Source organism: Cupressus sempervirens, chromosome 4, assembly GCF_028749045.1.
Source record: "Cupressus sempervirens isolate cs-2001-9-10 chromosome 4, ASM2874904v1, whole genome shotgun sequence".
Lineage (NCBI taxonomy): Eukaryota > Viridiplantae > Streptophyta > Pinopsida > Cupressales > Cupressaceae > Cupressus > Cupressus sempervirens.
In genome coordinates, this window is record NC_143121.1 from 236,235,780 (window position 1) to 236,252,783 (window position 17,004).

The window sequence follows — 17,004 nt, forward strand, 5'->3', positions numbered from 1 at the left end:
TATTTGAATGGCTCAAAGTGCAAACAGTTGGAGGAATCAGTCCTCTCGAACCCAAATGAAGAAACCCTTCATGAAACTCTCCAAAATCATAAAAAAACAATGGCAAATAGAATGAACAATCTTCATAAGGAAGTACTTTTTATAACAATAAATCAAGTGTAGCTTCATCCATACACCAAATGGCTAAGAGCTCCATGAATACATTTTTTCCTTAAATCCCTTTTGGTTTATACTTAGGCACATATTAGAATAATATAATTTATTAACTCTTGGCTCTGAAATTGACCTTTTCATCAATCTCATGATATTCTGACACACAAGGTCATTGTTTCTTGTGCCCAAGATTTAAAACCTTCAAACCTGATCTCAACAAGCTATGGCAATAAGGTAGCCAATATACAATACTAGCAAAAAATAGGAACCTTAGCATATTTAATTAAATAAAAACTATAGTTCACTCGTCTAATGAAAATGACTGAAGAGGCATCAGAATCGAAATCTGACAACACAAGTGATTTTGATGGAGAAAGACAACGAATGAACTTGATGGGGTGACTTACTAAAAATAGATGGTCCCTCCAAGATTCTAGGAACCCAAACTAAAAGCTAGGACTAAAAACTGAGAGCATTACTCAACTCCTTTAACTCCTTTCAGCTCATCAAAACCAAATGCTGATTTACTATAAGTAGTAAGTCCCTCAAAACGGAGCCAAAATTCACTGTAGGCATTGGAGAGCCTAATAAATCCACAACAAGGTCCTCTAAACACTAATATCAGCCTACAAGGACCAAATGATAGACTGAATATATCAAATCTGCCACAACTCAAATATGGGCACATTACGCCATCCCATCAAATGAACCAAATGGAAGACACACACCCAAGTTAGAAGCCTTCAAAGGCTGATCTGCAAAATTTTGCACAAACGAGGAAAGAAAAAGAGGTCCTCATTCTTCGTCAAAGATAACATCATGATTGAAGATAGGATGATTAGTGTGTAGATCAATCAACCAATAAGCCTTACAATTGTCATTGTATCTTGTGAACATTTCTGACTCTTTGAGTCCAACTTGGAGCAATTGGCATCTAGAATCCAAATATATGCTAATTAGACAAAGACTTTAAGATCACCAATCTTAGGTTTGTGACTAGTCTAGGATTTCTTAGGAATCTTCCTCCTAACAACCTATTTGGGAGATCGATTAAGGAGATATAATGTAGTGACTATCGCTTGTACCCAAAATTTCTTAGGAATATTCTTGTGTTCCAACATTGACTTGACCATTTCAGTTATAGTGTGGTTTCAACATTCAATAAGACAGGAGTGTATTGTGTGATTTTACTCGTTTTTGGTGTTGCATGTTTCACAAAGGTGGGAGAAAGCAGTAGAACAAACCCTCCCCCTCAATAGTTGACCTAAGAGCCATTATGGGACAACTTGATTCTTTTTCTGCTAAGGCCTCAAACTAATGAAATACAGTAAACACATGAATTTTGTTTAAGAAAGTTTACCCACATTTTATGATGAAGATAGATCATCAACAAAAAGAAAGAAATACTTTGAATCAATTACAAAAGATGTATTCATTTGTCGACATACATCAGTGATGACCAACTGTGGTACTTTTGAGGCATGCCAAGAGTCACCATCCTTGAATGGTGTCCTATGCTTCTCCCCATCCTAACAAGCTCCACAAACTCAGTGATTCTGAGTTTGTATCTCAAGTAAGCCAAGAACTAGATCCTCTCAAACAAGTTCTAGAAGATAGCAATGATTTAATGACCATAGTGTTGATGCTAGAGACTATTGATGGAAGGCATGCTTAAGAAAATCACCCATATCCATACATTTGTACAAACCACGATCCTCAATACCAACAACTAGAGCAGTGCGAGTTACATAATCAGCAATTACACACTTGTGTGAACTGATACCACATTAAGCTGAGTGGAATGCCACATAATTTGGCTCATGGATAGAAGGTTTAGTTCCATGCTAGGATTGTAGTGTACATTAAGGAATTTGAGATTTCTCCCACCAAATTGTACCTGCACATTTCCCTTGCCAACAAAAGAATACTCTTCTCCACCTCCAAAAATGACTGAATTGGTTAAAGGTGAGAATTCTGCGAACCAATCACGCTGATGAGTGAAGTGTCGAGAAACACCACAGTCTATGTGTCAATTTCACATGATTTGTAGGGTGTTTTTCCATGAAAGCATAAAAGGAAGATCACAACACACACCCCATTTTCACATAGAGAATGGGGACCCCCTAGTTAAAATTTTTATGCTAGGCTTTTAGTCTGGAGCACTGATCATTTTGGACCCTCCCATGGGTCTAGGACAAACCCCAGTGTTTGATTGGGGAGGTTCGGGTAAGAAACTGGATAAAATGAGTTTTTGTACTCTAATGTGCTTGAAGTGTGGACTTGTGCACATGTGCTAAGTGCGCATTGCATCCCAATACGGGGATGTGTACCTGCGAGGGTGTGCACTGACGTTCGGGGTCTATATAAGACCTCGACCCCTACACCTCATCTCATTTGCATCTCCGCTCCCTCTAAAACACACACCTTCGCATCCCAGTACATTGCACAATTGTGCCATCAGCTCCTTGCCCTGGACACAACAAAGAACAAGGTTAGAAACTCCTTTGAAGGTGTATACATGCGCACCTCCATAAGGTGTGCAAGTGTGTACCTCCACACTCAAAAAAAAAGGGAACCCTAATAAAAAAAAAGCTTAAAAACTACTAAGTCTTCATGAAGGTACACATGTGCCCATGAGGTGAGCATGTGCGCACTTCTGTGCAAGTGAAAAGACAAATAAATGCAAACCTTCAAGGCACCTCCGCTTTCAAAGGAGAAGCTATAGTTAGATTTCTCCCTCCTATGCACTACGCACTGTGCATGTGTGTAGTTGCGCACATGCGCACCTCATTAAGTTGCGCACTTGCAAGTGTGCAACTGTGCAATTAGCCTATTCTTGGGCTAATTCAGCGCACTAGCGCACTTGTAAGGGTGCACCAAATGTGCTGAAATGCATAACATGGCATTTTGAGGGGGGGACTTCTTTTTCATGTATTTTGAATGGTTTTGATCTATTCGGGAGTCAGTTGGAGTCTTTTTAGGTCAAGTTTTGCATTCTCATTGATGTTTATCTTTTTTGTTCGGATCTGATGGCATCTTCCTCATCTTCCATGGTGGAGAAAATGACTCCAAAACCTGCCACATTCAAGTATCAAGGAGCGCTGAAAAAGTCAAGGTTCCAAGATGGACACACAGAGATCAAAGACATGGAGTTGGGACACATAATGGAACACATTCCTCACAATCTACAATAAACCAAATGAAAGGTCGGCAATGTTTTTTGCACTCATCAAATCAGGGCTTGTAAATCACCCGAAATTAGTTCAATCTTCAGAACTAATAATGAACTTAGCTGAACAATATGTGGCCGAAGAGAAGGTATAAAGAGTGTCACAAGAGAGAGTCTTGGACCTCCGGCCCCGAAACATAGAAAAAGTGTTTCACCTCCCAAGGGCGGACCAATACCTGCAAATCTCCTATGACGGGTTAGAGAGATGGTATAGGGAGAACGAGAAAGAGGTAAAGGTAAAATTGTGCAATCCTCTTTCCTAATTGATAGGACACCTGTAGGCTGCAGAGTGGGCAAAGCCGATATGGCAAGGGGATACATGAAATATGATATTGGATATGAAATTGTCCTTTTGAGCAGAGTCATGGGTCTATCCGAGTAGCAGGTCACCTTCAGACTTAGATGGTTCATTTCATTGAAACCATCAGAATGACAAAGATGCCCATTGATTGGGCTACCATCCTAAGTGACAACTTGGATGAGCAAGTAGTAGTGGTCAAAGTCGACCCGCGCTTCTATATGACATCATACATGGTGTATTTACTGGCGGCCAGAACCATGGATTACCTAGGCCTATATAGAAAGGGAAGCATGCAAGATGCAAATGCTTGGCCCTATGTGGTATACCCACAGTTGGTAAAGAAGAAGCTACCACTGTAGAGTACTGAATATAGAGTGGTGAATGACAGGTTTATCTTTGCAATCATTAGGTTCATTGAAGGTGATTATGCAAAGAGAATGTCAGTAGAGGCAGCAGCCAGAATCATAGAGATCGACACCTACTACATTTAATTCAAGACCTTCACATATCTTTGAGTAGCACGTAGCTTGCTATGCCCAAAGAAGCTCCCAAGATACCCATCAGACAGGCTCATACTATTGGAGATTGCCCGCCAATTCACTTCTGCATATGACAGAGTGAGAAAACAGCATAAGAAGACATGGGTCTGGCCCATCAAGGAATGGATGAAGAAGCCATTTAGAATGGATCCAGTTCCTCGAGCCATACCCTTACAAGCCACAACTAGGCCAATCAAAGGAAAAGGTGCAAAGGTCATCGTACCAACCTTTCTCACTCAGTCCCTAGTAAGGCTGGAAATTGTTTATTAACACGAGTGAGAGGTTGAGTACATTGAGGCTGATAAGGGAAGAAAAGGAGAAGGGGTACCTCCAAGGGCAAAGAGACAAGCGACTCAAGCACCTCCACAACAGGTTCAACTTGAACAGGCAAAAGTTGAGCCTCAAGAAGAGTTAGCACAAGAGCCACAAGAGTAGGCACAACTAGAACAGCTAGAGCGAGAACAAGTAGAAGAGAAGAGGGTTTCACTAGTGACAACTGCAGAGGAACAAGCCTACCCCTCCGCTCCAAAGAGAGGAAGAATTGGAACATCTGTGGTGGGTGATGAAGGAGGAAATTAAAGAAGAAAAATACTCCGTCCCCATCGGTTCTTGAGACCATCCCAAAAGATGGGGATGAGGAAGAAGGGGAACAAATAGAATTTTACCCTTGAGCCAAAGAACCTGCTCGACCAAAGTTGCAGAGTAAGAGAGGAGAAGAAGCTCTATAGCGACACCTCCATCCACTCCAAGAGAGCCTATCCACGTATCAAGTTAAGAGGATGAATAATGGAAATGGATAGCAGAGATGGAGAGTGAAGGAACTGATATCTTTGACCTCTCGAACTTTGACTTTGTGCCAGTGGGCATTGAGATAGTGGGAGTGAAAATTAGCGATACTCCCACAAGCGAGCTTTTAGGAGAGGATTGGAATCAATTGCCTCCTCTGCCTCGAAGACCTCTGGGCATTCCACCACACCAACTTAGGATTTGGCCGTATTGGATAAAGGGTCGGTAACTCCACTTCCTCTGGTTACCCAAGCAGAAGAAGAACAAGCAATCGAGGAAGGGGAGTTCCAGTAGCATGTCGATGAAGTATCCGAGGAAGTACAAATACTAGAAGAAATTAAACAAACTCCTCAGGATACAAAGGTTGGGACCTTAGCCCAACAAGAGACAAAGACTCCTACTGAAGATCTTCGACTTGAGAAGACTCCAGAGAGGAGTGATAAGGGAAAGGAGACTGCTTGAGAACCAACCTCTTCAGCCAAGTATATGTCACCCATGGGTACTACACTAGCATGGCTGAAGAGGGAGGTTATGTTTCGTCAGAAAAAGTAGCTAGACATGACAGCAGAGGAAGGAATGAAGGAATTGATTAAAGTAGTAAAGAAGCCTGAGCCACCTAAGGGTGATGCAAGAACATTGGCCTTCATAATGAAGAACTAAGATCAAGACTACTTGCACATATTGCCATTCCTCCTTATGTCGACACCGAAGAACTAACTTTGAAAGATTACCAAATCAAGGAGGTCATGTAGGAAAGGCCCACAGTGAACACGGCTAAAGTGAAAATCACCACAGTCATGAAAGAGGTGTTCAGGCACATGGATCAAGATGAATCAGAGCTAATAATGCTACAGAAGAAGAATGAGCTACTGAGAGGCTACTTGAACGAAGTTGTGGGCCCTATCCACTTGGAGAATTTAGAGATTGCTCGTGGAGCAACATTAGGGAAGAAAAGGAGCAGGAAAATAGTTGGATTCGTTTTTGGAGGCATGTCAGCAATGGTGTGATAGTTTTGAAGAGAAAGGTGTACTAATAATACAGGGTAATTTGAACCTGTTACACCACATCCAGTCGAGTGCTGACAAGTTGATTTCCATTATGAACTATGATTTTGGGTTGATGGATGTAGTACATGCTTGGGCCAAGGACCTACAGGCGTTGAAATTAATAAAAGGTCAAAGGTATTAGATGCTTATGGAGGTGTATACTGCAGAGGAGCTAGATAAGCTTGACGACTGGATAAAGAAGATATCAACAGGGAATAAAGTAGTGGAGGGATTGCACGAAGAGATCTAGCGAATTAAGGATAAAACTCAAGAGTAGTTTTTGGAAGCAGAGAGGTACTACAACACCGCTTGCCTTGAGATTTTTGAGGATGAGTCTAAGACCAAGCTTTTTTCTGTGCAATCAGTTGTCCAACAATTTAGAGCAACATTTGAAGATGTTTCATCAGATGATGACATAAGACAAGAATTAAAGACTGAAGAGTTATTGTTGGAGTTGGACACCAAGCTTGTGGATTTTGCTAGTACTTGGATAGGATAGAAGTCAGTAATTACCGACAGCTAATAAAGCATAACTATGGAGCTTTGGATTTATTGGAGGCTAGCCTAGTGGATGAGATCATAGAGAAGTTTAAGAGTAAACATCTAGACATGTTTTGATGAAAAGAGGGAAAAAGCCCAGATGTTGGAAATTTAGTTTTGGACACTTAGAAGAAATTTTGAATTTTTGGAACCTGCCACCAAGGTGCGTAGGTGCGCTTTTCACAGAGTTGTGCTGACATTTTTGAAGAAGCAGCAGTGCGCCGACAGTTAACTGCCAGTTCCTATTTTAGAGCATTCCATGCACTGGAAACACATTTTGACGGCAATTCAACTCCTTGAAATGCCTAGAGAAGGCCAAGCTTCCATTTTTAGAGCTTTCAGACACTAGCAAATCATCTAACAGCTTCTTTCTTTTTATATTCTTGTTCTTTCATTCTTTTGTGTCATGTAAAGGCTCATGCACCCATTAATAAAGATAAACAAGGGTGGAGACCTACTTAGCACCATTTACAGAGTCAAATTGTATATAATTAGATTTGTTTTATTAGTTTTTAACGTGCATTTGCATTTGAAGAATGCTCACTCCTAACATAAAGGGAGGAGATGATTTCTTTTAAATACATGGATGTAATATGTACTCCAAGCCGTTATTTTGGTGCAATAATATATGCTATTGGTGCTGTCATTCTGAGTGTAGTTATTCTTGCCAGAGTGTTATTTCTATGAATGCATGTTCATGAGTAATAATGGAGCCAATGGTTTTATTGTGTTGTTATGATTGTGTGATCTTTTAGTTCTGGTGTTTGCCTTGTGTTAATGAATTCCATTGATGTAACGAGTTGGAGAAAGAATCACCTTGTTCTTGCACAGTGTTTTATCTCCCATGAGCGCACTTTCCATAGCCTTGCAATTTGATGAAACATGAAAAATTGTGATGTCCCCAATTATAGAATAGATTTTAATAAGAGTTCAATAATAATAATACAAGATTAATATAGATAGATAAATATATTATATAAAATCATTTAATACATATATTTTGATATATTTAAATATAATATATATATATAATAATCTATGAGATAGATAAGAATTATAACAAATAAAATTTTTGATTATAAATAATATCAAATTTTATAATGTACCTACATGGGTTATATTATGAAATGGACATATTCGAGGATAATATTATTATAAATAATATATAAAGCAAATATACTATGTAATAGTATTAAGAATAATGATATTGCTAATATTATTATTAATATAATATATGATATGTTATCAATATTTATAAATTAAACTCATATAATTGATATAATCTATATATGAATATAATATATGTTGTTATTAATATAATTACATAATCCAATATAATATAATTATTATATAATGAAAATACATGTCTCTATATAATACCATATATATATATTGAATATTAATTGCTGAGAAGGGATATATATATATATGGATTTTTATGAAAACTTATAGAAATGGGAAACGAATAAGAAAATGCCCTAAACAAGACATTACAAGTGGTATTAGTGCATCGAACCTGCTAGCCTGTGGCATTCAGAAACAACAAGTTTGATAATGTTTCATTAATAAAATTATTTGTAAAAATTGAGAGGTCAACAATCGGAGGGAATCGAAAGCAATGAAAGGCAGGAATAACAATAAGAAGTAAAGGAAGTCGTGGTGACAACACAGTCCACCGTGAACTAGAAAACTTTGCACCAAGATGCCACAGTCGTACTCCACATTAAGACCAAGTCACCATAGCTCGTACCTCATAGCAGCACCAAGTTTGGGCCATTGGTGGGCTACCTTTGTCACGTCATACCAAATAGCAACAGTTAATGGATAGGAGCAAATTGTAACAAAACACCATTGGAAGGGATCTTTCTAAAACCATTGACATCTGCACGGACAATTTCATTTTAGCGCTCACTGCTAAAGGAATTCTTCACATTGCAAAGCAATCCTTAAATCGGAACTGTGGAGCGTTGTATGAAGCATCAACCCTGTAACAACATTGCCCCCATTGCTCCTTCTACATGATCAAAAAAGTCTCCATTGTCGACCACTTTTTTTGTCACCCTTGTGAGATTTAACTTAAATTATAGCACATACAGAGTATCTTCTTCATCTAACAACTCCTCGCTCCACCAGTCATCTATTATTGGCACCAAAAATAACAAGAGAAGCAGTACGCAGCCATTTTGGAGTGAGGTAGAGGCGTATCACACACTAGCATAGAAGGAAAATAAGATGGAAAAGATCAACGGTCATGCTCTTTTCACCCCTATTAGGATAGGAAAAAGTAGAAGATGGTAGCAATTAAAAAAGTAGAATAGAACCGCTAAGAAAGGAAGCAAACCTATATTTATGATAATATGTTTACCTCATAGATGCATGTGGAAGGTACGCTGACCAAGGTAAATAGGAATCTCTGCCATGAGACATTAAAATAGAAGACTATAACCGTATGCAACTTTAAATCCCAAAGTTATAGGGAGTCCATTATGTGAGGTATGTGATTTTCAAAAGTAATATGTTTTATTAAATAAGAAAGAAAACTTTTCTTATAGAAGATATTATTAAAAAAATATTATAAGATATTTCCATGTAAAGATTCTAACACAGAATTGAAAATGTTATTTTGTTATTGACTTGGATATACATACAAATTATTTTATATTTATTTTGAATATAATTTGACATTATAAGAATATGATGTTTAAATATTTTTTAATATATTAATATTGAAAATTATAAATTAGTGAATCAAATTACCTCCTAAGTAGACCACCTTGATGGATGCCAAGGTGCTGCTATCAAGGCCAAGGGGGCCAAAGTTTTGCTCTTGGGCTGAGGTAGGATACTTATGAAGAATAAGATTTTCATCTAAGTAGATCGCCTTGATGATGTCGAAGTGCTACAAGGCCAAGAGGGCCAAAGTTTCGCTCTTGGGCTTAGATTGGGAAAAGAATGTTAAGATGGACAACTAAGTAGACCACCTTGATGGAATGGTAGAATATCTTCATCGGGGCCAAGAGGGCCAAAGTTTCACTCTTGGGCTTAGATTGGTCAAGATAAGAATCATTGACATCATTCAGCTAAGAATCTTCCTAGTAGACCACCTCATTGGATGACTGATGTCTTCCATTGAGGCCAAGAGGGCCAAAGTTTCTTTCTTGGGCTTGCTAGGATATTGATTTAGAACTAATTTATCATGATTCATCTTTCTTTGGAGCTATTATATGCTAATAATTATTTGTGTTTGCAGGATGCATGATCAAAAGGCATATTGGCAAAGTATATTTTATAAATCATTTCCTTTACTTCACTGTGAAAAATAAATTATAGAGAATCAATAAAGAATGTATGATGTGTCTGCATCGTGTATGCTTTGTGTCTTCATGCATCATCTGTCTACATCGTGTATGCTTTGTGTTTTCATGCATTCACGTGTCTACTTTGTGCTTGCTTTGTGTATTTATGCATCAATATTTATATTCAATATATGCTTATATTTTCTTACATCATATTTTTAAGGATATTAACATTACATGTAGATAGTCTTATAAGTTGTCTTTGCTTGAGGACAAGCAAATTTTGAGAGGTGTGGACTGTGATGTCGCTAATTATAGAGTAGATTTTAATAATAGTTAAATAATAATAATATGAGATTAATATAGATAAATAAATATATGATATAAAATCATTTAATACATATATTTTGATATATTTAAATATAATATGTATAATAATCTATGAGATATATAAGAATTATAACAAATAAAGATTTTGATTATAAATAATATCAAATTTTATAATGTACCTACACGGGTTATATTATGAAATGGACATATTTAAGGATAATATTATAATATAATTGAGAATTAAATATTATTATAAATAATATACAAAGCAAATATACTATGTAATAGTATTAAGAATAATGATATTACTAATATTATTATTAATATAATATATGATATGTTATCAATATTTATAAATTAAACTCATATAATTGATATAATATATGTTGTTATTAAGATAATTACATACTCAATATAATATAATTATTATATTATGAAAAGACATGTCTCTATATAATACCATATATATATATTGAATATTAACTGCTGAGAAGGGATATATATATATGGATTATTATGAAAACTTATAGAAATGGGAAGTGAATAAGAAAATGCCCTAAATGGGACATTACAAATATCTTTTGGTTTATATTGAGTTCCCATTGACGATTACATCGGTGGAGTTGAGGAAGCGTTGCTCCTAATTTCGTTGGTTTCCTACCTGATCTTTTTGACGATTTAATTTGTAGACGTGTTGTTACTATGGTTTATGTCCGTTAGTCATTTCCCTTTCAAGTTATTTTCTTTAATCTGTCGTTACTCTATCTTTGTTATTTGCTTTTCTAACAGTTGGTTAAAATAGAAATTCATATAGATGCATCGATAAATTGCATTCATCATAAAACAAAAAATACATAAAATATATTTCTTTTGTGGTTACTTTTCAAACAACAACAGATGAAACAGATTATCTGAAATTGGTTCGAACCAGCAAAGGCCTCCTCATAAAAACACACATTTACCTTCAATTGAGCGGATTTCAGTAGTTTGTAATACCTCCCAGAACCTTGGAGTTGATCCTTGATTAGCTTTTCAAGAGAGGGATTTGAAAGGATCTCTGTCGTCAACATCGTTCAAAATGACAACTCAACACTTCTCTGAGTACTCTGTAACATTAGTCTTCGTTTAAGACAGTCCTCTTTTCTGCTTTTTAGAGGTAATCAAATCCCAATATTTCTTTATCAAGTGACCAAATTTGTGGCAATATCTACATTGAACTTTGCACTTCTTTGAGCTATCTTGAGATTGATTGAAGCCTTTTTATCGCAGCGATTGAGATTTTTCCTTCATCCTTGTGAAAGGACTTGGCTGCAAAGGCTTGTTATGTGGGAGACGAAGTGGTTCTGCCACCAAACTATTTTATCCAATGATCTTGCTGTGGAAGTTTAGTGCATAAGTCTAAAAACTTTAAGCCAACATTCATTTCATGTTTGTTGAGTGTTTCGATGAAGTACTCATAAAATTTAGATGCACTCTTCAACGTTATTAATACCATTTCCTTTTCCTCCATGTTTTGACCAATGACTTCTAGTTGGTCTTAGATGTCCTCAATCTTTGTTAGATGCTTGTGTAAGGACATGCACTCATCCATTATGATAGAAATAGCTGGTTCTTTATGACCCTTCTGCAATGTCTCATGGAGATCCTTCAAAAATTCCAAATCTTTGTAGTTGTCTTGCCAAATGACACTTGTGATAGTTAATCATTCGTAACTGAAAGTTTGATAAGTATAATCGCTTCTGGGTTGTGCTCGTCAAATTTACCCTGATCTTGTCCAACTCTAGTAGGACGAGTCTCAAACACCCATTATAATCTCATCAAGGTGATGATATTTGAAGATTTTTATCATCCATTTCTTCCGTGTGTTGTAATTTTTGTCGTTGAATCATTGACTACCTTCCAACATTGTATTGGTCAAAGAGGCTATTGTGCATGCTTTTTTAGGCATGGAAAAGGCAAAAGTATGAAGAGGCAAAAAATGGATTACATCCTCTGAGGGCGACATCCCAATGCAAAAAAGAGGCAAATGTAGGTGCATACTTCAGGAAGTATGAAGTACAATTAACACAAATCACAAGGTACAGATTTTTGACATACTCACAAAGTATTGATAAACCCAAAAATCTGAAAAAAAACCCACAAAGTACCTAGGTTTGAATTTATTCCAACTAAAAAATCATAGGATTTTTAGAAGCCCTAGTTTTTTGAAAGTTAAAAACCTAGGTCATTGTAGAAGATTGAAAATGGCATGCAAAAAATACAAGCTATCGCATAACTCGTGCGAGTAGAAATATAGAGAGCCTTGTGAAAATTTTAAAGAAAATTGTGTATTTATAAAACATGAGCTTTGTAGGAGGAAGCACGCGATCAAAGGTCGTCATAAATCAATTGGAAGAAAATTTATGAGCAAATAAGCATAGATGTGTGGAGTTGCAGAGCCTAAGACAGAGAAAACATGCACTATAAATGGATTTGGGTTGAGGGGAAACAAGCAAGGAAGAAGACAAAGGATGTGCAAACCCTTTGTGTGCAGTTGCAAGCAACCACAATTGAAAAAACATGATTAAAATTTGCTTGAAGTCATGCGAATATATTCACTTTGTGCTGGAAAATGAAGAAAAATTACCGGAACCTTTTGGGTTAGAAACTAATCATTCAAAAAGCTTGAAAAAACTTAATTTGAATTTGTTTTTGGAAAAAGAAATTCTAGCTTCCTGCTCTAATCCATGTTTATGTAAAATTTTCAATGAACTAATGAAATGATTAGTTAAAGTATTACAAAAGCGATGTTTCTATAACAAAATAATCATAAAATAGAAACTAACTAATGTATACATTAAGTTACAATGCTGACCATTAATAATAAATAATCAAGATATTATCTTAATAGAGGCTAACTCACTTATATGCCAGACCCATTGAGGGAGATGGGTGACACAAAAGGATGGTGTCAGACTTCTATTTCCTAGCTTTTTCATCTCACCAGAATTTTTACATTAATTTGATTGTTCGGTCATCAAACTTAACATGAGTCCATCTGGGCCATTAAACCACAGCCTGGCAGATCAGCAAGTGTCCTTGTACATTCATTCCTATAAAATACCTTTCACTATAGTCGAGCTTATGGTATTTACTTATTCAAGAAGCTCAAAATCGGTTTGTCCAACTTTTCTTTTAGAATGCAACCTTTTCTCCTTTGATCAAAATCTATTGATTGTTATGGTTTGCCTTACAACCAATTCATTTCCTTTCATATGTGATCTGTCTCAAGGATAGAAGCCTCCTTGCTGGAGAATGCTGTATTGAGCTACAAGCCTATAAAGCTGTGAGGAGTTTGAGAGTTTCCTTGGCTAAAGGTTGCTTCTTAGTTGTAATATCCTCTTTCTAGAGTTCAGAATACAATGTTGTCATTAGCCTATTTTCCCTTGGTCTTGTATCCTATCAAGGACATAGAAGGACATAAAAGGGACTTTGAGGCCATTTGGCCTAAGCAGCTTGAGGTATAGTTCATTCCGGGGTCGTCTGAGGTAGTTTTAGGCACACTTACTATTTGTAGTAAGTCATTATGGTTATATTTTGACTTCAAGTGCAGTGGTATGTCAATAGTAAATTGCTCCATATTGATTTGTATCATTTATCTATCATTGATCTAATTTATTATGCATTAATAAAGTCTTTTATAAAGTTAAATTAAAAAAATTAACTTTATTAGTGCATAATCTATAGTTTGTCGGAAATATTTAAATTAAATGGTTCCCCTTCATTTATAACACATTGGAGATATATAAGGTAAAGGGGGAAATATTTAAGGAAAAAACAGATGCGGAAAAATAGGAGCCGCGAGAATATAGGGAGGCACGAAGAAATAGGAGCTGTGAGAAAATTGGAGGAACAAGCAATGTTATGTTTTTCATCACACATTAATGAAACAAGAAGTCCATGAGAAAGTGCATAAAAATGGATGAATTGCTCTCTTTTTGGCATGCTTGGATATTTTATGCATTTGATAGTATTGTGGTGAATTTTCATCTAGGCCTTGGAGGACACAAACCCTTTTGGCTAATGATCTTGATGTTGTTGAAACATACAGTCTTGAGATCCAAATCAGTCTTAGAGTAGCTTCTGTTAAGGAGTTGCCACAGCAGAGCCAAAATATCCATTTGGGGGTTGTATTTCATTGAGAATACTGGAATTGAAAGACATGCCGGAGTATCACTATCATCAGCAATTATTAGAGACATCTGGGCTGCAAATCTAAAGGTGAAGTCATTGTCAAAGACCAGACTTGAGTCAAGTCTTGAAGAGAGATCATATAACACTTTTGGAAACAAGAGGACTTTACTTCTTACTGTATGTAATGCTGCTGCCAGCTATTGGAAAAATGAAAAAAATCAGTGAAAGGGAACCTACTTCTTAGAAAGTCCATGGCATAAAGGTTGTCTGTTATAAGTAGTATATTCTTCTTGAATTATTATATTCAAAAATGTTAAACACTTCGTTGGAAAATGTAATTTGTGCTTTTGATTTGATAAAATTTTCAAAAGAATTAGATAAGACCATTTTGCTTAAAAATTATCAGCATACTTTTATGCTACATGATGTATTATTTATTGAAGTATTATGCTGAAATTTTATAGTCTCAATGTCCCAGAAGTTTACCATTATTAAAAGTGGTCACTGTAGCATCATTGCTTTTTTTGGCTTATAAGTTGTTTTCAACCCTAATTGCAACTCAAGTTCTTGTCTCTTTAGGAAACCATCCTCTTTCTCCACATTATCTCTATTTTTTATTTTCAGATTCTTGGCTTTGGGAGCTATATTAGGGAGGTTAATGCTGCATATGAGCAGCATAGAATTGAAGCTTGGGTATGCACTTTCTCTTTGCCTTGCTAACTCATGTTGACTTGGATAAGACAGATTATTGTGAATTTGATTTATGATTAGGCTTTGCTTGCCTTACGAAATTTGAAAATATATGCAATAGGATTCTCCAAAAGCAGGAACTAAATGGTCTAAAGAGAAACTAGAAATGACAGAAGAGGAAGCCTTGGTTGAACAGCAGAGAATGTTTGCTGAGGCTCGTGCGCGCATGAACAGTGGAAATAATGTTCACATGCAATCTCAATCGGAGTGAATAAAAAGTGATTCTGCTATCTCAGCCATTTTAAGGTTTTTTAGCAATTCTGATTATTAATCTGAAGTTTCTTAAGTCTGTGGCTGCTAGGAATCTTCTTCTTTCCTAGAGAATTGTCACATGGGCTTTTCATTGTCTTATTTCTTTATTTAATGTTCTACCTATTTTAAGTCTTGGCATCCTTTAACAATCACCATGATTAAGAAAGTAGGATGCAATATAAATTGTACCTTTTTCTATTGGATGATATTATGTATCTATTTTTAACCTAGTAGTTTTGCTTATTCTTTCTATCATGATTAGCTTACTCTGTTGCTTTCTTTGAGAAATTCCTCTATCGCCTGGCTTCCATGAAATGTGGTATCAAATATGATGCCCAGAGATAAATTTTGTAGGATTAGAATTTCCAAACTACTAAAGATCCTCCAAGCTACTCTTCCATCCAATGCCAAATTATAGAAAATGATCGATGTAAGTTTGACCCCCATAAAACATGTAAATATAAAATTGTTCTGGTCTATAATTCAGATATTGAATAATAGCTAATAATTGCAAGGGCAATGTATTATAGGTTTAATAGATCTTGTTTTTAATTTTGAAGGTAGAGATCGATGAATCTGAATTTTTGTGTATAATATGTTTCTATCACTTTTTGAACAAATATTCAAGATGGCTGCCACTTTTTTTTGTTATTTCATGTAGAGTTGCTTTGGTAGTTTACCTCCAGGCAGAGGCTTCTTTCAACTGTGAGGCTTTTTAGATTATCTCCTTCCAAATTATTTCAGCTGTAAGATGCAGCAATTGCTCAATGAGATTATTGAATCCTATGTAGCCATTGGGGTACCTCCATCCTCTTTCTTCTTGCAGTCAGATCAGAACATACCACTATCCTCAAGAAATCAGAAAGATAATTCAGTTCAAAAAATTTCATTTGAAAACAGATATGCCACGCAACATAACCATCTGAATTACTAGTCTTCTTGTAAAATAGATGAGCATTAAGTGAACTCTCCATAAACATTATTGCATTGATTTTCAGATATGGAATAACATGTAACAGGTCTGAAAATCAGATTCTTAATAGGAAACTTGACTATGGCTTCACACATCAAACTTCTGTATCCATATCACCAAAACTATGACATAAACATCCAAATTACTAGTCTTCTTGTAAAATAGATGAGCATTAAGTGCACTCTCCATAAACATTATTGCATTGATTTTCTGATATGGAATAACATATAACAGGTCTGAAAATCAGATTCTTAATAGAAAACCTGACTATGGCTTCACACATCAAACTTCTATATCCATATCACCAAAACTACGCCAATACAATGCTACCGACCTATTCTGAACTTCTCCAACTGAAATAGTTTGCTCATCAAATGAAAATAACAATACATAGGACTAATACCAGAATCAATAAAAGCAGTATGCTGCTGTAAGTTGTAACATGTTTATAAGCCTCGCACAATAGAACAAATATGAAACTATGCTTGAAAAGCAATCTAGATAACACTCAAGGTAAAGTTGCAAACAGGAAAAGAAGTAACCAAAATCCACCAAATATTCTGCAGCCCAAATGCAATGTCCGGGCAAGAATACCCTCTATGAACAAGGGTTTCTGTCCTATGCTTAGACAATGCA

The 17,004-nt window shown here is 36.0% G+C and overlaps 1 protein-coding gene across 1 annotated transcript in view; it reads left to right on the forward strand.

The window, feature by feature from the left end:
- The window catches only part of LOC149560882 (protein Dr1 homolog), a 145,726-nt gene extending 130,101 nt beyond the window's left edge, over window positions 1-15,625 (forward strand). The window contains exons 4-5 of the mRNA XM_089824868.1: window positions 15,018-15,086; window positions 15,205-15,625. Of these exons, the coding sequence (XP_089680994.1) occupies window positions 15,018-15,086; window positions 15,205-15,354 (219 nt within the window). The 3' untranslated portion in view covers window positions 15,355-15,625. The remainder of the gene's footprint in view (window positions 1-15,017; window positions 15,087-15,204) is intronic.
- Window positions 15,626-17,004: the final 1,379 nt, after the last annotated feature.